This window comes from Rutidosis leptorrhynchoides, chromosome 8 (genome assembly GCF_046630445.1).
Source record: "Rutidosis leptorrhynchoides isolate AG116_Rl617_1_P2 chromosome 8, CSIRO_AGI_Rlap_v1, whole genome shotgun sequence".
Classification (NCBI taxonomy): domain Eukaryota; kingdom Viridiplantae; phylum Streptophyta; class Magnoliopsida; order Asterales; family Asteraceae; genus Rutidosis; species Rutidosis leptorrhynchoides.
In genome coordinates, this window is record NC_092340.1 from 366,809,289 (window position 1) to 366,836,077 (window position 26,789).

The following is a 26,789-nucleotide window of genomic DNA, read 5'->3' on the forward strand; positions in this document are numbered from 1 at the left end:
GGAAATATGTAATTTAAATGTTTAAAATGAGAATATATGATATTAGCTTTTCTTTATTTGCAATACTCAAATATTTATATTTTAGCCAATTCCAGCTCTGTTTGATAGATGCAAATCGAAAGATAAAGGATTTGTAAGCCATCGATGCCATTTCAAAGGCTGTCTTTTTTTGATTTATATGATATTCACTCAAAACTTTGAGTTGTATTTCATTTTGGATAATCACATTAGTTAGTTTACTTTTGCCAAAGATAAATGTGTTCCGATTTTTTCATATCATGTAGTTCGAAACCCATTCAACCGCTTGCCAAAGGGATTTACCAAATAACGTAGAGAAGTTGTATCTATTATCCGAAAAGGTCTCGAGTCTCAGCCAAACTTAAGTTAGATGGAGGGCCAAGTTGTCACTATTTATAAACTCGAGTCCATTCGTCAAACATTGATTTGCATAGTATGAGTGTTGATCCACGCTTTCAAGGCCATCATCACAAATTGTTGTGACGACCCGGAAATTTCTGACCAAATTTAAACTTTATCTTTAAATAATTTAATGTTTTCAACACGATAAGCAAAGTCTGTAATGTTGAGTCTCAAAGTTTTGGAACTATATTCAAGTAATCAATTATTCTTTAACTGTTCTCGAAGATTCACGAACAATATATATATAACTTAATGTGCATATATATATATATATATATATATATATATATATATATATATATATATATATATATATATATATATATGATTTCAAATTATTTAGTAAACGATAGTAACATTCGATTGATATTTAGATAAGTTAACTAAAACGTTTAATATGAACCAGTAAAACACTAATTTGCTACAGTATTTTCGAATTGCTACAGTACCCGAAAAGCTACAGTGTTTTCGAAAATTACTATTTGCTACAGTAGAAACTTTGCTGCAGTAACTTTGCTACAGTAAAACACTATTTCAAAATGAAAATGTATATATGTATATGTATATACTACGAGACGATGATTTATAGAAGCAAATAACCAAAACACTTAATTGATTAAAGCTACACTTCGAGTGACATAGTTTATCAATGATTAAGTTTAATTTTTGATAAAAGTACACGTCGCGTAATGAAAAGTACCAGTTTTCTAAGCGTACGAAAATGCATTCGAGAAACCGGAACCGGGACATAAGTCGAGTGACAACGTACGACATATCGAAACAAAAGTTATAAGTTAACTATGCACGTAAATATAATATAATATATAAATAATTATATAAATTAAATATATTATATATATTATATAAAATTATGTCGACAAACTAAAAGTTAAACGAAGTGAGCTGGTGACAGATGGCCATGCGATCGCATGGCCAAACAACCTCCAAACCATGCGATCGCATGCAAGGAGAAATCAGGCCAACACTATAAAAACTCGACCATTTCTACTTCTGATTCAATTCATTTTACTCTGTATTTATATTATTATTATTATTATTATTATTATTATTATTATTATTATTATTATTATTATTATTATTATTATTATTAAGATTAATATTATTATTAATCTTTTTATTATTAGTATTATTAATTAGTATTATACATAAAATATTACGACGAGGTTATGAGTGCGTCACTTTCAAAAATGGGTTTTCGAGCGGGATAGAGCTAAGGAAACTATGGGTTATAGCTATGGAGGTTATGGGTAATGTTCGTGGGTATTGTTTGCAAATCAAACCTAGTGTTTATCATCTCTGTTACGTCTACATACTTTTCTACAATATTGAATCACAATATTGATACGTGAGTATTCATATCTTATCTTTTATATATTAATAGTGTATACATGTCTAGTGCTCGAGTATATATGTTTATGCATGCTTTTATGCTAAATTTTGTCGTTAGATAGTATGATGAATCACGAATTAAATACATATATTACTGATAAAAATTATATGATATGCATGTCGTTGGAAAGCTGGCGAAAAATCAATAACTTTTCATTTAGAAACCGCGTAATTTCGGTGAACGAATTAAAAGTTATGATCAACTGAATTATGATTAACGTTAATTAAAATTGCTTTTGAATCTGCAATTGATATTTAAATAACTTGTTAATAAGATTGATAAAGTGGATCTTTGAATATTATCAGCGGAGTAAATGAATCCTTATATAGGACACGTCTCGTTTTGTTAAACAACTGTCAAAATTGACTTTTTGAAACAACTTTGGATTACTTTTGTATGTCGATATCGAGCATTAGGATTGTGATAAACTATGACCTGACCTAGCTTGATAGACATTTATTGACCAACATATGTTCTCTAGGTTGAGATCTACGGTTATTTGGTAATCCGAGTTTCGGTCACATTTTGGTGAACGACTTTATATGCTGCTAAGGTGAGTTTCATTTGCTCCTTTTTAATTGCTTTTGAAATCTATATTTTTGGGCTGAGAATACATGCACTTTATTTTAAACGTAATGGATACAAGTACATACTAAATTCTACACCGAGTTTGAACCGAAAATCCCTTAGCTTTGGTAACTAGTAACTGCCAGTTATAAGAACTGGTGAGCGTGAGTAGTTGTATATGGATCCATAGGGCTTGACATCCCCGTCTGTTCCAGGTATAGAAACCCTAGCCTGAACTATAAAACAAACGTATGCTATTTGAGTTTAGTACACGTTGGTTTGCGTGTATTGTACATGTTGGTTGCATGTATGTTAAAACATGGGTACTTATTATAACGTTAAAGTTTAGCTACCAGGGTGCTCAATCTTGTAGAATATTTTGATAAACGTTTCTAGATAAAACAACTGAAATCTTGTGATCCACCTTTATGTACAGATTATGCAAAACATTAAAACTATGAACTCACCAACCTTTGTGTTGACACTTGTTAGCATGTTTATTCTCAGGTTCCCTAGAAGTCTTCCGCTGTTTGCTTATATGTTAGACAAGCTATGTGCATGGAGTCTTACATGGCATATTTTTCAAGGAAACGTTGCATTCACCAAATCATCACCATGTATCTTATTTTGACTGCATTGTCAACGGAAGTACTATTGTAAACTATTATTTACGGTGATTGTCTATATGTAGAAATCATCAGCTGTCGAAAACCTTTGATTTAAATATTCATTTATGGTGTGCCTTTTCAAAAGAATACAATGTTTACAAAACGTATCATATAGAGGTCAAATACCTCGCAATGAAATCGATGAATGACGTGTTCGTCCATATGGATTTAGAGCGATCGTCACAATTGTGCATCTGATCGATTCTTGATCCAAGCCGCATTTATTCAATTCTACCTGAACCAACAGCCTTTTTCTTCTAGATCTCCATACAAAAAGCCAGATTTTTGAGAGGGGACGATTATTTATAAGTGTAGCAGGGCTTGCTGCTCCGTCAGCACCACCTGATTCCTCGATCAATTGTGTCAGCTTTTTAACCGTGAGGTGGCCATTTGAGTCAAAGAACCACGACCTATCATCCTTGCATTTATTAAAAACAAAACTCGATAACTCTTTAGTAAGATTAATGATTTCCCCTTGTAATCTAACTTAGAGTTTTTGGGACCAACGCCAATAAGTTTAAAAACCGTTGTTATCCTAGCGAACTTGGTCATAAATCGAAACATTTTTATCAAGATCAAGTCATTATAACTTGTAATATTTGTCCATTAACCTTTATTACCCAACAAAGTTTCACCCCAAAAACGTGTTATTTATCATCCACGATTTGCCACTTAAAGAAATTTACAAAAAAGTGTTGTTAAGTTAGATAAGTCCCTCCAAGAATTAATAATGCATCCCCAAGTTGAACACGGAGTTAGCATCCAAGGCACCACCCCACCCGTAAATGCTTGTAATTATTTTAGACAATAATATATTTTTTTCCCATTCCGAATCTCTACCACTACTTCCCTAACAAGGCACGATTTTTCGATAACAATGAACCTATGTTTAACTCACCATTATCAAATGGTAACATAGTTGTTTCCCGTTTAATCCCAGACATTTTAGAGGACTTGGCCGTCCCGCCCAAATGAATCTACGTCTTAAACCTTCGACTTTATTTATAACGCAAGAGGGAGCTATAAATATGAAAAAATAGTAATCATAATCGATAATCTTAATGTTAATTAATTATTAACTATTAATTGTGCAATATTGATAATTTCCAATTTTATTTCCATTTCCATATTTAAGAATTGTGAATTGATAATATTGATTGAGAAGATTTTATTTTTATATATAAACATATAAAAGTGCTAGATTTGTTCGTAAGTATCACAAGTCACAACTCGTAAAAATTTTGGCCCAAAACTCGTCTAAAAACGAAAATTTTGATACCAAGCCCATTATGTAATCCAAACCCATAAACCTAAACGCTACCCGACCCGATCCATTCAACATTCCCCATTTCTCACGAGGGGGTTTTACATTTTGAGGAAAGAGATTTTTTTAAAGAAGGATCTGATAATATCTGATAAATGCTTAAAATTGACGGATTAATTCACCGAGATCTGTTCGCAAAACATCAGATTATCAAATCAGATCTATACAACTCGATCTAGAAGTGTATTATTTGATTAAGAAATCATGAATATTTTCAGACTTGCAGGTGATATGACTCATCTGGCCAGCATTCTCGTCTTGCTTCTCAAAATACACACAATCAAATCATGCGCTGGTAAACCCTAATTTTAGCCCTAATTTTCACTGACTTTTCATGCTACGCTATTTTTAGAGAATTATGATGTCTTCATTGTAGTTTAGGAACTAGTATAGAGTTATTAATACATCTCAGGTGTGGTTGTTTTCAGATTGCTGATTAAATGTAGGTTTTATTAAAACCAGTTGTAAAAATTTTGATTACTGAAATTATATATTTGTCGTATTTAGTGTAGTGTTGATGATCATCGCATATATGTAGTTGGAGATTTATTACATTTATTTATAGGTCAATATTGTTGGATGCTAATTATCTTTAATCAGTTAGGTTACTAAAAGTATCGTTCTTAGACCGTTCAGCTGCTTTCATTGACATGTGTCACTTATTTGTATGTTTTGTTTTGCTTATACATTTATCTTGTTTGAGTGTTACGATTGATGTTGTGTATAGGATATTAAGTTTTAGAATTTGTAACTCCATGGATATCTGCTTTCTGCGAAATGTGGTTTTTCAGATTTAGGGTTGAAGATATGTTGTGATTTACGATTGGTTTTAGGAGAAAGATTACCTGTTTTCTGTCTTTTAGATTGTGATCTGTATGAAAACTACTCTTAGAATTTTAAAGGGTGTTAATGCCGGACTTTGTTACACTTTTGGGCCAAAAGTTTTGGATACTAATCACCATCCATGTATCAATAATTTAGTATTGATCTTAGATAATTTAGCTGCACGCGTTGACTTAGGGAACATGTATCCATCTTTCGTGTAGATTATTTGGCTAATTTGTTTCCATTGTGGAAATATTGCCATATACCTTGCATTATTTCATTACTATTCTGTATTTATACAAACTATCGTAATGAAATACCTACCTGATCTAGAAACTTTTCAAGTAAAGGTTTTACTTTCTTCAACCATAACAGTTAATATGTTAATGTGCAACATTATATTAAGTTGCATTCATTTAATTCATTGTTGCATGCAGGGGTATATTAAGTTGCATTCATTTAATTCATTGTTGCATGCAGGGGTTTCACTGAAGACTCAAGAGCTTTATGCACTGGTTTTTGTTACTCGTTACTTGGATATATTCACAGACTTCATCTCAGTATATAATACTGTAATGAAGTTAATATATCTAGGAAGTTCTTTCTCTATCGTATGGTATATTAGGCGTCACAAGATTGTTCGCAGATCATATGATAAAGATCTAGACACCTTTCGACATTATTTTCTCATACTTCCTTGTTTGCTTCTAGCTATACTTATTCACCAGAAGTTCACCTTTAAAGAGGTAAAAAAATAAAGTGACGCTAGCCAAATCTCTATTATATTACGTCCTTTAAAATTAATTTTTTTATTGAGCAGGTAATGTGGACATTCTCTTTATACTTGGAAGCTGTTGCCATACTTCCTCAACTTGTTTTGCTGCAAAGGACTAGAAATATCGACAACTTGACTGGACAATATGTGTTTCTTCTAGGGTAATACACTTTTCTTTTATGCTTGTATTTATATCCATTTTCTACGTATAATTTAATGCGATGTAAAGGTTTAGTTTCCTTATTTTTTTTAGAATAATTCGTTATGCAGAGCATACCGTTCGTTGTACATTTTGAACTGGATCTACCGTTACTTCACTGAGCCTCATTATGTTCACTGGATCAGTATGTCTCTTATTCTCTTCTAATATTCCCAATGTAAAAAGAATGAACAAAAGAAACGTAGTAATTTTTTTCAAATTATACCCTGCTGGTACACCATGTGTGTGTGTGTGTGTGTGTAGTGCTATTGATATTGATATTCTTAATTATATAAGTGTATAACTGTATATTGCTATTATTTAATATTATTAATTAATAATTGATTAATTAATTAAAATACTATTTTATATGACCCAAGAAGTTATTGTAATTAAAAGTACTGCTATCATAACAACGCTGTTGATTTTGCAGCTTGGATTGCTGGCCTGATTCAAACATTGTTGTATGCTGATTTCTTCTACTACTACTTTGAAAGGTAAATCACCTCTTATTTTGAAGCAATTTGAGGATTTTTTTTCTTCAAATCTGAAATCATTTAATTTTTGTGAATGCAGCTGGAAGAACAATGTAAAGCTCCAGTTACCAGCTTGATAATCATCTTATGATAATGGTAGAGTCAGATGATAGAGTTTTAAGGATCATACTTATTATAGAGTTTGTCGTTGAGAGGTGTTCGCCATTTCCTTTTTTTTTTGTTCTTAACTTTCTATAATGGGATTGTAACACCTCCCTTCCCCCATCCCCAAAGTAGCAGATCATTTTTCAGAGATTTTTATTGCGAAATGATAACTTAGATACAAAGTAATGCGGGTCTAGTTATTTACATAAAAAATCTAATTAAACTGTTGTCTATATCTATACATCGATAAAAATGCTTGGCCCGTATGTCGAATAAACCAGTTCCACAAGCAACGGGAACTGAAGCATAGCAAATAAGCTAACAGGAACCGATGCAAACAATGTAGCAGGTGCAGCTATCCATGGTATTTTATCACGAAGTACTAATGCGAGTGTTGCACTAAATGCTATCATTGTAGCAGCAAGTGACAAAAATAGTGACACGAGCGCGATCATCATCCTTTTAGGTAGCGCGTAGTGAAAATCTTCTTCCGCATATCGGTAAGTAATTATTGCTAGAAACATTAAAACGGAATTCGTTGAAGCGAATAATGCAATGGCATCCGATACTATAAATACGAGAAATATTCTATCGTTTAGGAACAATGGTAAGCCGTTACTGTCATTGCCACCTGGCATTGTAAAGGCGGCTGCAATTGCTAGGGTAACAATGAGGGCACTCACGACCGTAGATGATGCTGATGTGTCCTTCATCCATGCTTCTCCTTCTTTAACCAAGTCCTTGTGTTCTTTGGTAAATACCATTCTTGGTGTCATGCGATCATTATTTGAAGCTTCTTTATATATAGGCTCAACAAGCTTCTCCACCTTCTGCAAGAACACTAGTGAATTAGGTCACAACTAATGCCAAGAAAATTGTTACCTTCTTGTATCTTAAATCATAGCAATGGCTTCTTTGTACGTTGACTAATTTTGACTTTTAGTAATATATATTTAACATTTAACATATGTATATCACGTAGATATATCAAACATAAATATTTCAAAATTATATATAGGGCACAAAATCTGAGTATAAAAACTACTAAAATTATGGCCTAACTTTGACCGACCTTGACTTTTACCGACTCAGACTTACTTTGACCTGACTTTTTTGTGCTAACCGACTAATTAGACGTGTTGAGCCAAACGGGACGGGCTAGTCACCAAACTAACTATTCGGTTGAGACGGCCGCCGTTTACAGCATTGAAAAACATGATACCTGGTTATACCCAATAAGTAAACGGGTTATTTCAAAAGTTATGATACCTTGTACCATTGAAGTTCTCGTTGCATTTGCAAAGCTGCTCCACAGATAGTCTTGAGGCGAGGGAGAGGTGACAACCTTGCAGCTATATGCAATGGGTTGTCTGAATTAGGATTCACAGTTGCTGCAAATACCTTATGCCCTGTCATTCGGTACACAAGATTGAAAACTTTTTCTTGACGATATTTAATGGCAGCGATCAACAAATAGAACCCTTCATCTTCATACCAAACTATATCCGGATAAGTCTCAACACAGGTTTCTATAAGTTCATAAATCCCGTATTTCACAGCTGTAGATACCGTAGTTCCTAGTATCTCCCATGCGATATCATGACTACCTTTTTGTATAACAAGTGAGCACATTTGTTCCACTAGTTGTAGTGTCTGTACATGCACTAGTTTTGTTTCGGACAAACTTTTAGCACACGGGGATATCAGTAGGATCAACTTCGAGATGAATGTCCTGAATGGGTAGTCTGATGCTTTTCCAACATTTACAGGTAAATCTGTAATTACGAACCTATAACTGTTAGATTTGTGTATATAGATTGTGATATTTTTCTGTAAATATTAAGAGATCGTACAGGAGTAAATGAGTTGCTGGAAGACGTGTAGTTTGGTGCCACTAGGAAAAACATGTGGTTTCGAAGCCAAAACTTGTAAGGCGGTCTTACCATTTCTATCTTTCTGACTAACCATATCCGGGTACTTTGTGACTAGATACAGGGCTACATCTATAGTGAAAGGACATAACCATACAATACAATGTTAGGATTAATAATTTATAGAGGTGGCAATATGGGCGGATCATGCTAGTGATCAAAACAAATCTGGAAAAAAACAGGTCCTTTTAGTGCAAATTGAACGGTCCCTGTGGTTTGTATCAGAAATCACTGGTGGTCCCTGAACTTTTATTTGGTCAAGAATGGTCCCGTGATTTGCATTTTGAATCCCCGATGGTCCTATGGTGCATATCTCAGGGACCATCTTTGACGAAAATATGCAAACCACAAGGACCATCGGTGATTCAAAATGCAAACCACGGGGACCGTCAGTGATTCAAATGCAAATCACAGGGACCAGCCTTGATGGAAAAAAAAGTTCAGGGACCACAGTGATTTCTAATACAAACCATATGGGCCTTTTTTTGATATTTTGTCATTATTATAAATTATTACAATCATAGTCTAAATGATCGTTTTAGGAAGTCTTTGTTAAAAAATCATAACTTAATTACTTTCCCGACATGTTCAACTTTTTTTAAATGATTTGACTTTTCTGATTCATCAAACAAGAAACACAGCCCAAATCGACACAATATAAGTACACAGGTCGAAATAGCCACCTCTAGTATCTTATAAATGCATAATCACACAAATACTAACCACAAAAACCCGCAGTTAGGGAGAGAGTAACGAGATCAGCACCCGAAACTCCACTATATGGACTCAAACCATTCTCTCCAGGCTCATCTTTAGTCACTTCCAATAAGTACCAAAGTGTATCGTGTCGACCGTACCATGCAGCCAGCTTTAACGCAGTGTGTCCTTCTGTATTCGTCACCTGTGCAATGCCTGGATCTTTCGACACTAAAAGTTTCGCATCTATGGTGTTCCCAATTTTAGCCGCATAGTGTAGGGCCGTGTTTCCATTACAGTTTTTGGACCTAAGCTTGTGAACATCCGTATTCACAATCTTGTTAACGATGTTTTTAACGAAGCAGTGCGAAGTGTTGGTTCCAATTGCTATGTGCAATGGTGTTTCGCACCTAATGGTGATTTTTTCATCAAGTTTATCGGGGTAAGTATCGAATATATGCGCAACGCTGTCCCAATCGTCATTAATGGCAGCTTTGTAGATAGGGAGGTTACGAATTGTGGCGTTATCATCCATTATTTTTGGAATTTTGTTAGTTTTTGAGAGATGGGAAAGTTGATGTTTGTATTAGAGGAGTACTGGGAGTTGACATCGTTGATTTTCATGGGTTTAATATGATGGTGTAGCAGGTGAGTTTAGTACGTCAAATTATAAATAAAAGTTCAACTTGCAGTCATAGGTCATGAATCAATGAAATTCATATACACATTTACTTACATCACTATTTTTTTTTAAAATTACCGGAATCCAGATACGCGTGGGTCTGATGGTATACTATAAATGGTCTGATGTAAGTATTAGTATAACCGACAAACTGTCCAAAACACAATTTCTTGATAAACGGAATATCATTTTTATCTTTGATCATAAAAGGTGTCTGATTTGAATTTAGTGAGTAAAAAGGTTTCTAATTTGAGAAAAAGTCCAATAACGGTAATATTCGTTCACATGTGCATCTACATAGACGTCACCTCATCCAATTTTCCGGCGCTACGTCATTGAATTTACCAGTAAAAAAAATTTCGGCGAATTTTAAGGGTGACCACCTCATCGGAGAAGATGATAACGTGGTGTCACAATCAGGTGACGTCTATGTGAAAACACATGTGGACGAATATTACATTTATTGAACTTTTTTTTCAAGTCGATTCCTTTGTACGCACTGAATTCAAATCAGACACCCTTGTGGGCAAAGAAAAAAACGGTGTATTCCCTTTATTTGGAAATTATGACTTTTGTATATATGAATCTATCACTTGCATTATTATACTATTACCAAAAACATAAAATTTACAGCATATTAAGACTTCACCAATCTCACCAAAAATGTAGTACCAGGGAACAACTGAGAACCCATTTGTCTGTTTTTTTCTAATTGAAAACATGATGTGCTTCAATGAAGCTCCCTGCTCCATGTAAAAAAAACCTCAAGAACACAAAAATGCTATGTACAAAGACTCGCATACGTCGAACCTCTAATTACGTAGGAATATGTTCTCGAGATATTGTTTTATCTAGCAACTCTTTAAAATTAGCCAGCACGTGACGTGGTCCTAAACTCTCGACGCCAATACAGTTGAGTAGCTGCTCTAAGTCCTGCATACAGAAGATAAATAAAACAGAATTATAAGGTATTCCATTTATGAATATTATTAAGCACCTTTTTTATATAAAAAAACACTGACGAAAAATAAAACAAGTGGTAGGAAATAAGAACCTTGTTAAGTAGGAATAGTGCATAATCTGATCTTGTTGTGTCTTGACAATCCAAGAACAGTGGGAATTTCGTCGGTTTTGAAGGTGAAGTTGATGTCAAATCAAATATGGTTTCAACTGAAGGTGCATAGTCACATATATATGTTTTAGATGCTCCTAATCGTATAGGGTAGCGTAAAGGAATTTCCATATATAAAGTGATTAATGAAACCGCCTGCAACAAAACCACAAATACCAACTGAACCAATTCATGCTATTTTATGAATTCTGTATAAGGTATCATATAGCAAATAAAGACGAGTTGAAATACGAACACAGACATGTGCAATATAACCGAGAGCAGTTGCCGACCTCAAAAGCTCTATTTTATCGGTTAGAAAGTTCATCTTTGTAAAAGGCCGAGCATTCAAATGCATACCCAAAATAGTCCAAGACGTTGCTTCTTTTGGGTTCACTGCACACATAATTCCGACCAAAATCAATCAAATTACTTAGACTATAATAATAAGGAAGAAAAGTAGAAGGTTTTTTCCTGTTCGGGCTACCCGGGAGGGAGAGTAATCCGACCCCATACTCCGATGTACGCAGCCCAGCATGATTACTCTTTCTAACCCATCTCTGACCACCACTAAATATTCGTCCCAGACATGATTTGAACCTGAGACCTCTTGCAAGGAACTCAGGCCTCAACCACTTGGCTATCTAATGATGGTTCAAAATATAATTTTAGGAAGGTATAGTGACAAGTAAGTATTACCTGACCTGTTAGTGCTGACATGTGATTCAAGTTCTTGCTGACGTGTATGTCCAGTCAGCGCTTTTACAGGATATAGCAGTGAAATTTGTGACGCCAAAACTTGTTGTCTCGCTCTCAGCAACTTTTGTAAAGTCTGTAGATGAACATACCCTTTATCTCCAGCCAATGATTTATTTGCTTCCTGCACTAAATATACCAGATTATTATTATTATGTTATGCTTCTGATTAATTCAGGGGTCAAATAATTAGTTCCATACTTGTTGCACCAAAACTGCATACCAATAATGAAATAATTACATATTTACTGCTTATAACCAAATTTGAGAGACATACTATCATTTCACAAACTTTTTCCTTTTGTAACAAAACATCTCATTAGAAGTTTCCAAACATGAAATCATATGATTATTATTATTATTATTATAGAGTATCAAGTAGCAAAAGCATATCAGACTAATTACTACAATCTGTTTTCTTGCAACTGATGATAAGATTATGATCATTCAGACATTCAGTATTATTTAAAAAATAAAAAAAAACTTTTTTTAATAGGAAACATGTATATGTATGACAGTTATAGATCAAAAAGAGGTTTTAATTACCTGTAACCGCTTACGAGCAACAGAAAGAGCAGTACCAGCTACCAAAAGAGGTCTAATCTCGGCGTTAAGTCGCTCATCCTGCTTCTTTGCTTTCTCTCTTACAACTTTTGAACGCATCGACATGTTTTTCATCATCCGTTTTCGAGATTCCAGTTTATCCCGCAACTCATCCAACTCATTTTTCCGGGATAACGAGTCTACTTCTAACTAACCAGTCATAGAATTATATATTAAGCATACTAGTAAACCAAGATTCTAACAATTACGCAATGCAGGATAACGAGACTACTAATAAATTTCATCATAGTTTTAAACGAAATGCAGGAGATAGTGTAACCAAACACAAATTGATCATATAGGGATAAAGTGTCTAGCAATCATTTAATATTATTTATGAATTTATGAATTATGAACTTAAATGAAAAACTGATCAGGGTTGAATAAGGAAACTAATGATAAGCAATTCAATTTTATCTTAACACTCTGTAGGTACCATTTTTATAGAATAAACTATCAAAGATTGTTTTTTTTTTTTTACCTTACATTTTAATGTATAAAGCATATATATATATATATATATATATATATATATATATATATATATATATATATATATATATATATATATATATATATACAGTTTGATCATACCTTTAGAATTGTATTAAGTTTCTCTTGGATCAAATACTTGAACCGATTAGTTTCTTCAAGGGCGGACGAAAGACTCGAAAAACGAGCAAGCTCGTGTTGATAATCTTCCCATTGGATGATCTTCGTTTTCTTCTTTGGTTCCATTCTTTCGTGACTGGTTAATGATGATGATTATTGATTAAAAGTAACAGTAGTAGTAGATCATTGTGAAATTATTATTATCATTTTTTATTAAATAAATTCATCAGAAATTAGAAGGATTGATTGATTGATGGTAGCGTGGAACAAGAGTAAACAAAATCCCCCTTTTGATTTGATACAAATTGGTGTTTGACCCAAAACCATGGGAAGAATGTTCTCCGGTTGTGGCAGACCAACTGCCTAACTCCCTCTCTGTTTAATGATATTAACTAGTTGTGAAGCCTAGCTTCGCGCCGGGGCTCGTTTTGAATGCGATTTAAAAAAAAAAAAGTCTTCATCTATTTTGTAAAAAAGAATTTTTTTCGACATCTAACATTGAAGGGTTGTTCCTTTTGTGAAAGTTGCTTCTTTTAGCGTTCGTTTTTTTTTTTTTTTTTAAAGTTAGTTGATCTATTTTGTAAAAAAGAATGTTTTTTGACATCTTTTGGTAGCATTGAAGGGTTGTTCCTTTTATGAAAGTTGCCTCTTTATCGTTGAAAAAAAAAAGGTTAGTTGATTTTTTTGGTAAAAAAGAATTTTTTTCGACATGTTTTGGAAACATTGAAGGTTGTGAAGAGCTGCTTCTTTTATCGTCGGAGACAAAAAAAAGGTGAAATGACGAAATAACCCTGATTACTATTGATGAATAGTGTTACTGGGTTTTGTCTATTAGATATATAGATAATTATTAATCGTAATTATATTTTAAACTACAATGTTCTCCGGTTGTATCCTTTATTGCTTTTTAGTGCATCTGATACTTATCTTTTTTTTTTTTTCGTTAGCATTTTAGGCATGTTAAATTTCCTAGTCATCTATGTTTCGCTCTCTTGGCTGGAACTTGAGTTTGGTCTCTAGTTTTTTGTCACCGGTTTGGCTAAATTTGGATCTCCTTATGTATTAAAAAGTTAAGTTAAAAAAAAAATTTGTAACATTTCTTAGGTATGCCGCTTTATTCATAAATCTAAGATTCAATCCATAAGGTCGTTTCAATCGCTTAAGATTAACGTTGGAAGCTGTAACAACCCAAACCGTAACCGACCAAACACGACGAAATTTCAAACAAAAAAAATTTTCTGGTGCAGGCCATCTGCGCGGCGCGCCAGGTGGCCGCGCGGCGCGCCAAACCACCTGGACAGCCCGCTGTCCCCGGAAGTCAATTTAATGAAAATGTTTGACTAGTTCCCGACACATTTAGCTAAAACGCTTTTAACCATGACTTCATATATGAAAAACTAGCACGTTTAATTAATAAAATCAAATTTACGAAGCGGGTCCCACATCGACCCAAATTACCCCTTGAGTACCAGAATGCAATATTTGACCATAAGACTTTTAATACAAAACGAAGCCGAGCATGGCGATTGGGGATACGCTACCCAATCCTAAACAATCCAAAAGCAAGTCTCTAAAGCAAACTATGCAAGTCTTCTAGTCCTCGCGCTTACCCGAGCCACCAATCCGCATGCAATCTATAAAAAGAGTCAACAACGAGAGGGTAAGCTAATGCTTAGTGAGTAGAATAAATATATACATGCATATACAACTTACCTACTCGCATCCACGACATCACATAAATACACATAAATCACTTACCTCATCGTACCAAACGCTAGTATCATCAAATCGTATAACTAGCAACCTCATAAGCAATCAATAGCTAGTAACGTCAAACCGTACAACTAGCAACATCATTAGCATAAATAAATATAAATAATAAATCAAATTAAATGCTAGCATCAACAATTACAATTTATGGTTAACCAATCTCTTCGCTAGGGGAACGACTTCGCGAATCAAGTCATCGATGTTCATAACATTCGTTAGCTTCCAAAAACGGCTATGGCATGCTAACCCCCCGAGGTGTTCCAAAAACGGCTATGGCATCACCCCTCAAGTGTTCCAAAAACGGCTATGGCATCACTTGCTCAATGTGAGTAGAACACGGCTATTACTCACGCTTTCGTACACCAACACGGCTATGTGTACGGGTAACTCAAATAACAACGTGGGAGTAAAACACGGCTATTACTTGCCACTAAATACACAAACACGGCTATTACTTGCCACTAAATGCACAAACACGGCTATGTGCCTTAGTACAAAACATGGACTAATACGGCTAAGTCCCACAACCTTGGTCACAAAACGGCTATGTGACACCATCAACACGGTACATAAATCATATACATACATATATAGATATTCCACTCACAATAATCATTATGGACAAGAACGGCTATGTCCCACCACTACGGTCACAAAACGGCTATGTGACATCATTACTACGGGCAACTATCAATGTGGACAAAATGTCTATATCTCACAACTATGGTCACCAAACGGCTATATCCCACAACTATGGTCACCAAACGGCTATGTGACACCATTTCCACGGGCACATAAATCATATACATACATATATAGATATTCCACTCACAATAATCATTATGGACAAGAACGGCTATGTCCCACCACTACGGTCACAAAACGGCTATGTGACATCATTACTACGGGCAACTATCAATGTGGACAAAATGTCTATATCTCACAACTATGGTCACCAAACGGCTATATCCCACAACTATGGTCACCAAACGGCTATGTGACACCATTTCCACGGGCACATAAATCATATACATACATATATAGATATTCCACTCACCTTGAAGTCTTGAAGAATGCTTCCAAGTAATCCGCAACTCGCCAATGGAAAGTACCTATTCCATTACCACAATTACAATAATACACTTAGAGTGGATTTACAAATCAACCCAATTCGTCACTAAGTGCAATTTCGACCCAAATGCACTTCCAAGCACAAACCGTGCCCAAACTAACCAATAGTCACTAACACAAGTGAGAATGGTCCTAATATGCCAATTAAACCCGAACTCAAGTGTTAAACACGTGTCATACCCATTTTGACATTTAAACCCTAATTTTGACCCATAAAGGTCAAAATCTCATTCTTTGCAAGTTTTGACACCAAAACACATTTAACTCGGTTTTTATACTTCAACTTAATCCATTTTAAGTTTATAAACTTCATTAAATCGCCAATTGGGTCATAATCACCACGAAACCCTAATTTGACCCAAAGTCAAAGTTAGTCAACCAAATAACCCAAAATGGTTTCCAATACTTCCATAATCACTAACTTAAGTGATTAAACTCAAATTAAAGTTCTAAACATGGCCAATTAGTTCACCAACCCAAAATCCACCAACAATTAACAATAAACCCGATTACTAGTATCACTAAACCCATTTCATCACCAAAAAGGGTATTACAACAAATTAACTCAAAACCCTAACTTGAATATCAAATTAAATAGATGAAATTCGGAGTTTGAGCTTACCAATACTATCACCGTGTAGCCGAGAACGAAAGGAACAACTTCAAAACCCGAGACTTTGAACGATTCGAGCTTCTTCTTCACCAAAACCTCCAATCTCTCTCTAAATATTTGGAAGGGATGAATGGACATGAAAAATGATCCAAAACTGATCCAAAGTAGCTAATATGGCACACAAATCCGGCCCCATGTGATTTTACCCTTTTACCCCTCATTTAATTTAAATAAAAACAAGGGAGTTCTGTCAGCAGCAATCGGCGCGGCGCGCCCCTACCCCGCGCGGCGCGCGGCCTCTCTGAAACAGATTCTTTTTCATTTTAAACTTTATATAAATAATCCGCGAAACCCAATCTCGAATGTCTTAATGCACAAACAAGCAAGATAAATATTCGGGTCTTACAACTCTCCCCCACTTAAAATCGATCACGTCCTCGTGATCCTCGTCACTTAACCAAACGGACCACACTCCACGGTCCTCAACATAAGTCTCAATCCGACTTTCCTAAGCAATTCTTCCCGACGAATCGCCTTCCACAACTAAATCGTCATCCACGATTTTTCTCGAATCCACAATCCGAGCACTAAAACCATACTCATTCCCTCGCATCGGGAAACTCATCCCATCTCTAACCGAGATATCACTCCTCTAGCGTACCATTACCAAGTACCGTGCTAAAGCAACCAAGTCTCAACCTAAGGTCAACAACCCGAAACGATGAAGACCGAACCAAACGAATCCTTACGGATAACACCAATCACTAAACATCCCTTGTAGCGCATAATACAACCAATACGCAACTACCGTAACATCATAAGCGAACGAATAGAACCGCTAGCGTCCAATCGACTATAACAACTTAAAACCCTAGGCGTACAAAATCGACCATTGTCACGCCCGTAACGACATGTGAGCGAAATACGGCTATCGCATCAGTAATCACACAATACGGTCCTCACGATCCCACCATAGGAGTATAAAACAACTGATAGATCACTCAACACCAGATGAAGTCAGCGGACCCGAAAGTCATGCTTCACCGATATAACAATACCTCATGATGAAGTCAGCGGACCCCGAAAGTCATGCTTCACCACTATAACAATACCTCACACAACGAGTAGTGCAACATCGCGCTCCGCTACACTATAGTGAACCCTAACGGATACCGCTAACCGTCCACACTATCGAGCAAGAACCACCTATATCAAACATAGGCACAAAACAATATTTCTCTAGAAGAGAATCCGATACGCACATCCCTTAACCGAGGGATTTCACCTTGCTCGCCAAAACACGTCCATTATCTCTCGACGAGATTCACCAAACTTACCACCTCGGTGGTAATTTACAAATCCAATATCATAAGTACCAATGAGCCAAAAATTGTACTCTACCACCAATTGACCAAAACTAGGTCTCGACCAAATTTCCGGATCTAACAAAAGCATCATCCGAAATCTCACACTAAAACCTCCTCGTGCGGGAGTGCCACTCCCTCACTTGGAACTACGTTCCATATCCACAACTCGTACAACCGTACAATGCTACCAAAGGTAGACTTTACAAACAATTGGGTTCACACGACCCGTTACCATACCTTGCTCCAAACCTTGAGCACACGAAGGACTTGACCAATCCTTAAACACTTTGAACGAAAAGTGTACCACAAATACCCAAACTATACCCTCGCAATCAACCAATTTCATTAGTTTGTCACATTCCACCTAGTCACTCATGTATCTAAGGGTTTTACTCCGGTACCCTAAGTACAATGCAACCACAACCATAACCTAGTCGGAGTCGAACACCACGCTAGTAGGTATAAAAGAGGCACCTAATGTCGCGTCATAATGACTCCATTACCGACATACATCGAGATTTCAAACACTCGATCTCAAGGGTTCCAATCACCCGGCGAACCTCATGGTTCATCACTTCAACATAAAAGCGAACACGCGCTTAACAATCGGACACCAAAACCATTTCCGTGGCTTGGTAGAAACATTTCCCAAACAATAAGGAATGCTTGGTTGCACCAAGTCTTACGCCCTTCACCAATCAATTAAAACGTCACCATAGGGTACTTCCATTAGGAACGTCACCCATAACAACAACATGCACAACACAATGCATCTAACAAATCCGAACCTAAACGCCACATAAATAAATATTCAAAAGACATATTTATTAAAACGAAACGTACCTCAACGTCTCCTTGCGGCATTCGCCGCCGCCAACTCGGGACAATCCGGCTTGCGATGTCCCTCTTTATGACAATAGTAGCACATTCCGTCATCACTTCTCGGCATTGTGCATTCCCACAACTTGTGACCCCTAACGCCACAATTTAAACACCTAGGCGCACGAGAATCCACCGCGCCCTTTACCACATTACTCGTACTCGCACTCGGACCCTTAGTCCTCTTACTCGGAGCACCATAAGTAATAACCCTTCTCTCACTTGAAGGTTCGGCCTTTTTCGATCGCGTATAAGACTCGAAACCTCTAGCCACCGCAAATAACTCCGCAAACGACTTCGCGTAACCCCGGCTAATTTTGCTTTTCAAGTCATCGCTCAAAGTTCGATAGAAATCCTCCATCAACAAACGATCGTTCCCCAAATATTCCGGGCAAAAACGAGCCTTCGACATAAAAGTCGTCTTTAAAGTATTCAAGTCCATAGAACCCTGTTGCAAATTTCGCAACTCACAACGCAATTCCGATAAATCGGCTGAATTTCGGAACTCCTCGAAGAATCCCTCCTTAAATTCGTCCCATGATAATGCCATAAACGTTTCACCACCAACAAGATCAATCTTACCATCCAACCAATCCCTTGCCCTACTCCGCAACAAACTTGTCGCGAGCCTCGTCTTCTTCTCAGGAGGGCAATCAATCGTGCGAAAACGCCCTTCGACATCCGAAATCCAAGTTGTGCTTACCAATGGATCCGGTTTCCCGTCGTACATCGGTGGTTTAGTCCTCATGAAGCTCTTAAGATAACGCTTCATTTCGCCACTACTTTGAAGTTTGGAATACTTCCTATCCATTTCTTCTCGAAACGCTCTCATTTGCTCCGCAACGGCGGCCGCAACTCTAGCGTTAAACTCCACGTTATTCGCCTCGATCTCGTTTCGCGTCGTCAATCTCAAAATGCAAAACGATTAGATCACGAACGTATAAAATCGCACGCACAACTCCATCCCATCTTGCTAAACACTCGTCGTACATCACTTGTTAGACACGATTTGCACCCGTAATAAGGTCTGCAAGTTCTTATTACGCACACACGCCGCATCGACTTGTTAGTACAACGACCGCCTCGCTCGATGATATAAACAAACACAACCAAAATTCTACGCGGTACAAACACACGCGAGAATTACTATCACAACACAAGAGCATATTAATAATATCCGCATTACTAATATAAACGTTAGTCAACCTATAAACAAGGCACTAACTAAACCCATTCCGACCCGTAATCCTACAAGTCCCGCAACAAATTAAGCACACACAAAAGTCTAAGTCTAGGCACCTATCTCAAGTCACCTAAATCCCTTAGACCATGCTCTGATACCACTTGTAACAACCCAAACCGTAACCGACCAAACACGACGAAATTTCAAACAAAAAAAATTTTCTGGTGCAGGCCATCTGCGCGGCGCGCCAGGTGGCCGCGCGGCGCGCCAAACCACCTGGACAGCCCGCTGTCCCCGGAAGTCAATTTAATGAAAATGTTTGACTAGTTCCCGACACATTTAGCTAAAACGCTTTTAACCATGACTTCATATATGAAAAACTAGCACGTTTAATTAATAAAATCAAATTTACGAAGCGGGTCCCACATCGACCCAAATTACCCCTTGAGTACCAGAATGCAATATTTGACCATAAGACTTTTAATACAAAACGAAGCCGAGCATGGCGATTGGGGATACGCTACCCAATCCTAAACAATCCAAAAGCAAGTCTCTAAAGCAAACTATGCAAGTCTTCTAGTCCTCGCGCTTACCCGAGCCACCAATCCGCATGCAATCTATAAAAAGAGTCAACAACGAGAGGGTAAGCTAATGCTTAGTGAGTAGAATAAATATATACATGCATATACAACTTACCTACTCGCATCCACGACATCACATAAATACACATAAATCACTTACCTCATCGTACCAAACGCTAGTATCATCAAATCGTATAACTAGCAACCTCATAAGCAATCAATAGCTAGTAACGTCAAACCGTACAACTAGCAACATCATTAGCATAAATAAATATAAATAATAAATCAAATTAAATGCTAGCATCAACAATTACAATTTATGGTTAACCAATCTCTTCGCTAGGGGAACGACTTCGCGAATCAAGTCATCGATGTTCATAACATTCGTTAGCTTCCAAAAACGGCTATGGCATGCTAACCCCCCGAGGTGTTCCAAAAACGGCTATGGCATCACCCCTCAAGTGTTCCAAAAACGGCTATGGCATCACTTGCTCAATGTGAGTAGAACACGGCTATTACTCACGCTTTCGTACACCAACACGGCTATGTGTACGGGTAACTCAAATAACAACGTGGGAGTAAAACACGGCTATTACTTGCCACTAAATACACAAACACGGCTATTACTTGCCACTAAATGCACAAACACGGCTATGTGCCTTAGTACAAAACATGGACTAATACGGCTAAGTCCCACAACCTTGGTCACAAAACGGCTATGTGACACCATCAACACGGTACATAAATCATATACATACATATATAGATATTCCACTCACAATAATCATTATGGACAAGAACGGCTATGTCCCACCACTACGGTCACAAAACGGCTATGTGACATCATTACTACGGGCAACTATCAATGTGGACAAAATGTCTATATCTCACAACTATGGTCACCAAACGGCTATATCCCACAACTATGGTCACCAAACGGCTATGTGACACCATTTCCACGGGCACATAAATCATATACATACATATATAGATATTCCACTCACAATAATCATTATGGACAAGAACGGCTATGTCCCACCACTACGGTCACAAAACGGCTATGTGACATCATTACTACGGGCAACTATCAATGTGGACAAAATGTCTATATCTCACAACTATGGTCACCAAACGGCTATATCCCACAACTATGGTCACCAAACGGCTATGTGACACCATTTCCACGGGCACATAAATCATATACATACATATATAGATATTCCACTCACCTTGAAGTCTTGAAGAATGCTTCCAAGTAATCCGCAACTCGCCAATGGAAAGTACCTATTCCATTACCACAATTACAATAATACACTTAGAGTGGATTTACAAATCAACCCAATTCGTCACTAAGTGCAATTTCGACCCAAATGCACTTCCAAGCACAAACCGTGCCCAAACTAACCAATAGTCACTAACACAAGTGAGAATGGTCCTAATATGCCAATTAAACCCGAACTCAAGTGTTAAACACGTGTCATACCCATTTTGACACTTAAACCCTAATTTTGACCCATAAAGGTCAAAATCTCATTCTTTGCAAGTTTTGACACCAAAACACATTTAACTCGGTTTTTATACTTCAACTTAATCCATTTTAAGTTTATAAACTTCATTAAATCGCCAATTGGGTCATAATCACCACGAAACCCTAATTTGACCCAAAGTCAAAGTTAGTCAACCAAATAACCCAAAATGGTTTCCAATACTTCCATAATCACTAACTTAAGTGATTAAACTCAAATTAAAGTTCTAAACATGGCCAATTAGTTCACCAACCCAAAATCCACCAACAATTAACAATAAACCCGATTACTAGTATCACTAAACCCATTTCATCACCAAAAAGGGTATTACAACAAATTAACTCAAAACCCTAACTTGAATATCAAATTAAATAGATGAAATTCGGAGTTTGAGCTTACCAATACTATCACCGTGTAGCCGAGAACGAAAGGAACAACTTCAAAACCCGAGACTTTGAACGATTCGAGCTTCTTCTTCACCAAAACCTCCAATCTCTCTCTAAATATTTGGAAGGGATGAATGGACATGAAAAATGATCCAAAACTGATCCAAAGTAGCTAATATGGCACACAAATCCGGCCCCATGTGATTTTACCCTTTTACCCCTCATTTAATTTAAATAAAAACAAGGGAGTTCTGTCAGCAGCAATCGGCGCGGCGCGCCCCTACCCCGCGCGGCGCGCGGCCTCTCTGAAACAGATTCTTTTTCATTTTAAACTTTATATAAATAATCCGCGAAACCCAATCTCGAATGTCTTAATGCACAAACAAGCAAGATAAATATTCGGGTCTTACAGAAGCGTGCATATTAGCTTTGGTCAGAATTTTCAAAACCTAAGCTCTCAAAGGTTTCAAATCCGGTTTGATTGAAGTTTAAAGTTCATCTTAGATAGTAAGACCTAGTCAATGATCTACCATCAGCTCTCTGAATATTGCATCCACACTTCTAAATTTGGATCTCCTTATGACTCGAATCCTTATGTATATACTGTATTTGTTAATCTTAGGATCCGTTATATGAGAATTCTGAGTTCTCGTGAACAACTACTAAAAACCTACTTTTTGTTTTTTATTTTTGGATATTTGGATCTGCTATGAAATAAAACAAATCTGAAGGGGTAGAACTGCACATTATAGTATAAAATCATTCTCACAACAGACCAAATACAGAGTGCTCCATTCTCAACCGTCCGGCGAACGGCAGCTTTATACGGTCAGTCTTTTCATCATTATCCTATAATGTTTGTTTACAACTCTCAAATTCTTTATTGAGTTGAAACAATTGTAAGTACATTAAATCAACGGCTAGTTGTTCATACTTGTATGAATAATAACATTATTGTGAGAAATTTCAAAATGAGAAATTATCTGGTTGAATTTTTATTTTTATTTATTATTCCTTTGAGTTTTGATTTTAAAGGCAAAATCCCGTAGATAATAATTTTGAGCTCTTAAATTTGGATCAGGTTGGAGAATTTGTTTTTGAATCAGGATTGAAAATTTTGACTTTTCAAAATTTTAGTTCTTAATCAAGATTGTGAATTTGTGTCGACTGTTATAGGGTCAATCAAGATTTAGATTTTTTGTGTTTTAATTTGTTAAAATGAAATCAGGATTCAGATACTTTTGCGCAAATCGACGTAGAAATCGGTCTGAAGTAAAAGAATGAGATCAGGTGAGGCGATGAAAGCTGCAAAGGTGTATAGAGAGTTGATGAAAGCAGTAAAGAAACACATTGAAAAGGAAGAATATAAAACACATTTCAGAGACTTTATAAAATCAGAGTTTAGGAAAAATGGTGATGGGTTAGAGACATCATCGATCCAGCACACGATAAAGCTCGCCCGTGAGTATACTTACATGTTGAACAGTGTTCATCATCACCAGGTATAAATTTGTTGTTTTATTTAATTTGAATTAGATTTACACGGGTTGTCTGTTAATCTTACATGAGCATGTTGCTAGGTAATACTCCTTGGTTAATGGAAGTTCCATTATGACTGCAGATTATAAACAGGTTTAGATATTTGTCTGTAACTAAACTGGTTGGTAACCTAATGAGCATTTTGCGAAAAGGGAAAGTAACAACATATAAAAACAATAATAGCATTATGAATATTTATTGGAACAAATGACTTACGGTATGTATAACTGAGAACGTTAATGTAAGTTTATAGTTAATGGTGGATGTGGCATAACATAACATGAATGACTATGTCACGAGTAACGTGACATCCATGTGTTGTAGTGTATATTATTGGAAAAAGTATATGAAAATGCATTGAACTTTCACCATATTTCTATTGTATGCATTCAATTTTGAAATCTCCTATTGTATGCATTTAGCTTTCTAAATTATTCTATTGTATGCATTGAATTACCTATTGTTCAGGTAGCCGGTCAATATGTAGAAAAAGTTACATGGTTGATCCCTCAACTTAACGCCCGTTAAATTTTTTCGTTAAGACTTATCTTATCTACCATTCTCTTCATAAATTCTTTTTTTTCCTCTTATCTACCATTTTTGTTCTTCGTAAAACTCAGTCACTTAAACACTCAGAAAATTAAACTTTCCCGCGTATGTTTGCAACTGTTTAAGTGGATTTGTTTCTGGATATTTATGAATGAACACGCAACACGAAATATTCATGTTCATGTTATATTTAAACTAAAGCAAAAAGTCAAAACTAAAATCTATCAAAATATCAAAACTAAATATTCATGTTATATCAAGGGGGTATCGTACTCGACACCCTCAAATCCTTTACAAACCAAAAATCAAAACATAAATGGAAGGAAAAAAAATGTACGAACTAATGGAAGAACACAGTAAATTATACCGGATCTGAACTAGGTATTTAAATAGGATCTGAACTAGGTTTCAACTTTGGTGAAATCATTTCAACAAAACAAAATCAGATCGGATCTGAACTTTGATTTATGTAATCATCGTCCTTTGTAATTCAACCACATATGGGTTTTCCATATCTATCAAAATTAGCATAAATTTCTTATCTTTTTGAAAAATTTATGTTCGGCGATCAACAAATCGAAGGTTATATTGTTTATCAGAAGAGGAGTCAGGCGAAGAAGAAGACGAAGCCCCAAAGAAAAGCAAAAACAGAAAAAAATGTTGTTTTATTTATAATTAAAGTGGAAAAAGAAAGAACAAGAAGAAAGATTAATAGAGATGGATGTTTCTTTAGTATGAATTGGAATCTTGTACAGAGTTTCCAACAACTTATTCTAACTCTTCTCACTTTACTTTTGATTCATTAAGAGATTTGATTGAAGATAGTGATTTCTTTTTAAATGAATGCAATACCCATTTTGATGGTATGTAAACTGTAAACGTAAATTCTACATTTTTAAATGATGATGATGATGTTTTATTTAGCAAAGGGACCAATGAAATTAGAATTTACATCTTAAGGGACTAATAATGTAAATATATAATTGAAGTTTACCTATTATAATAGGTTAAATACATACAATATAATAATTTAAAAAGTTAAATGCATACAATAGGAGGTTTCAAAGTTGAATGCATACAATAGAAATATGGTGAAAGTTCAATGCATTTTCATATACTTTTCCCTATATTATTTGCCAAAATTGATAGCAGTTATATATAATTATATAATACACATATAATAATAGAAAGTATAAGAAAATTTATGCAAATTTATTGAGCCCACACCCCATAAAGAAGAGACACATTACTAACTAAGTACCCTTTTGAAATGCTTTCCATATTGCCGTTACATGTTTTAACCGTCACCGAGGTGGTCTAGTGGTTGGTGTCCTGATATCGCAAGAGGTCTTAGGTTCTCAACCCTCACTAATTGCATATCTTGGGTCGGCTAGGGAAAGAGTAAGAAATGGCCAATGGATACTCATCTTAGGCCGCGTACGTCTGAGTAAGGAACTCTCCCTTCCTCGGTAACTTGAACACGGAGTCCTCTATTTTTTTTTTATTTTTTTTTTGCCATTACATGTTATGTGTATGTGTTTGTGTCTTGACCTTATTAATTGATGATAAATGTGAACGATCCATCTTAAGTAATTTTAGCCAAACGAAAAAATTCTTTAGTAATATATGTAGATATGATATTGTTGGTGACCTCATATTGTGATGGTGTAGGAGTTGCTATTTTCTTACAACATTGCAGTAGATAGATCTGCTGAAATGAAAAAAGTACTTGGAAAATCTGCTGCAAGTGTAGGTCTTCAGCTTCCAGAAGTTTATCAGCCTTGAAATTTGGTAGCCTATCCCATTCTCAATATAATTAGTTGTCCATTTTTTCTTGTACTTTTTCAATGTTATATGAGTGTACAAAAATAGAGAACATTGAAAATAGTTATTACATCTTGTGCAGGAAAGTAGATTGATGCAGTTTCAAATGTTTTTGGAGCATCATCTACAATGATGATAAAGCGAGAGTATACTCAAATACAATAATGTGATGCCCCGTACAAAACCATCGTGTACGAATTATCAACAACAGGATTATTAC

The 26,789-nt window shown here is 35.9% G+C and overlaps 5 protein-coding genes across 6 annotated transcripts; 2 read left to right on the forward strand and 3 right to left on the reverse strand.

The window, feature by feature from the left end:
- Positions 1-4,470: 4,470 nt before the first annotated feature.
- Positions 4,471-7,034, forward strand: LOC139862081 (ER lumen protein-retaining receptor-like). The gene is made up of 6 exons (XM_071850628.1): positions 4,471-4,685; positions 5,696-5,961; positions 6,036-6,151; positions 6,261-6,334; positions 6,623-6,686; positions 6,766-7,034. Exons 1-6 carry the CDS (start codon positions 4,595-4,597, stop codon positions 6,800-6,802), a joined length of 648 nt encoding a protein of 215 aa, XP_071706729.1. The 5' UTR covers positions 4,471-4,594; the 3' UTR covers positions 6,803-7,034.
- Positions 7,035-7,066: 32 nt separating this feature from the next.
- On the reverse strand, positions 7,067-9,086 carry LOC139864710 (uncharacterized). Its single transcript, XM_071853281.1, has 4 exons — positions 8,942-9,086; positions 8,774-8,833; positions 8,100-8,605; positions 7,067-7,660 (listed from the first exon to the last, which is right to left on the reverse strand). The coding sequence occupies exons 1-4, from the start codon at positions 9,084-9,086 to the stop codon at positions 7,067-7,069; spliced, it is 1,305 nt and encodes a 434-aa protein (XP_071709382.1).
- Positions 9,087-9,479: 393 nt separating this feature from the next.
- LOC139864711 (uncharacterized) lies at positions 9,480-9,992 on the reverse strand. The gene has a single exon (XM_071853282.1). It carries the CDS (start codon positions 9,990-9,992, stop codon positions 9,480-9,482), a length of 513 nt encoding a protein of 170 aa, XP_071709383.1.
- Positions 9,993-10,873: 881 nt separating this feature from the next.
- On the reverse strand, positions 10,874-13,565 carry LOC139862782 (vacuolar protein sorting 38-like). Its single transcript, XM_071851412.1, has 6 exons — positions 13,204-13,565; positions 12,553-12,759; positions 11,950-12,130; positions 11,513-11,646; positions 11,194-11,406; positions 10,874-11,072 (listed from the first exon to the last, which is right to left on the reverse strand). Exons 1-6 carry the CDS (start codon positions 13,345-13,347, stop codon positions 10,956-10,958), a joined length of 996 nt encoding a protein of 331 aa, XP_071707513.1. The 5' UTR covers positions 13,348-13,565; the 3' UTR covers positions 10,874-10,955.
- Positions 13,566-23,433: 9,868 nt separating this feature from the next.
- LOC139865052 (uncharacterized) lies at positions 23,434-26,789 on the forward strand. 2 transcript variants are annotated; one of them, XM_071853607.1, is made up of 4 exons: positions 23,434-23,485; positions 23,886-24,159; positions 26,417-26,536; positions 26,652-26,789. In XM_071853607.1, exons 2-3 carry the CDS (start codon positions 23,938-23,940, stop codon positions 26,528-26,530), a joined length of 336 nt encoding a protein of 111 aa, XP_071709708.1. In that variant the 5' UTR covers positions 23,434-23,485; positions 23,886-23,937; the 3' UTR covers positions 26,531-26,536; positions 26,652-26,789. The 2 variants fall into 2 exon arrangements, 1 of the variants encoding a protein (XP_071709708.1); XR_011764588.1 differs by lacking the exons at positions 23,434-23,485; positions 26,417-26,536; positions 26,652-26,789 and adding an exon at positions 24,238-24,567 and having other exon boundaries at positions 24,024-24,159.

Excerpts from the sequence above, each read along its gene's own strand:
- LOC139862081 (XM_071850628.1), top strand. The coding sequence starts at position 4,595 with ATGAATATTTTCAGACTTGCAGGTGATATGACTCATCTGGCCAGCATT. Across the intron at positions 6,335-6,622 it reads TCATTATGTTCACTGGATCA|CTTGGATTGCTGGCCTGATT; the intron begins GTATGTCTCTTA and ends TTGATTTTGCAG. Across the intron at positions 6,687-6,765 it reads TTCTACTACTACTTTGAAAG|CTGGAAGAACAATGTAAAGC; the intron begins GTAAATCACCTC and ends TTGTGAATGCAG.
- LOC139864710 (XM_071853281.1), bottom strand. The coding sequence starts at position 9,086 with ATGGTCCCTGAGATATGCACCATAGGACCATCGGGGATTCAAAATGCA. Across the intron at positions 8,834-8,941 it reads AATTTGCACTAAAAGGACCT|ATGTAGCCCTGTATCTAGTC; the intron begins GTTTTTTTCCAG and ends CTTTCACTATAG. Across the intron at positions 8,606-8,773 it reads TAGTCAGAAAGATAGAAATG|ATTTACCTGTAAATGTTGGA; the intron begins GTAAGACCGCCT and ends TCGTAATTACAG.
- LOC139864711 (XM_071853282.1), bottom strand. The coding sequence starts at position 9,992 with ATGGATGATAACGCCACAATTCGTAACCTCCCTATCTACAAAGCTGCC.
- LOC139862782 (XM_071851412.1), bottom strand. The coding sequence starts at position 13,347 with ATGGAACCAAAGAAGAAAACGAAGATCATCCAATGGGAAGATTATCAA. Across the intron at positions 12,760-13,203 it reads AACTTAATACAATTCTAAAG|TTAGAAGTAGACTCGTTATC; the intron begins GTATGATCAAAC and ends ATGACTGGTTAG. Across the intron at positions 12,131-12,552 it reads TTGCTCGTAAGCGGTTACAG|GAAGCAAATAAATCATTGGC; the intron begins GTAATTAAAACC and ends TATTTAGTGCAG.
- LOC139865052 (XM_071853607.1), top strand. The coding sequence starts at position 23,938 with ATGAGATCAGGTGAGGCGATGAAAGCTGCAAAGGTGTATAGAGAGTTG. Across the intron at positions 24,160-26,416 it reads ACAGTGTTCATCATCACCAG|GAGTTGCTATTTTCTTACAA; the intron begins GTATAAATTTGT and ends GTGATGGTGTAG.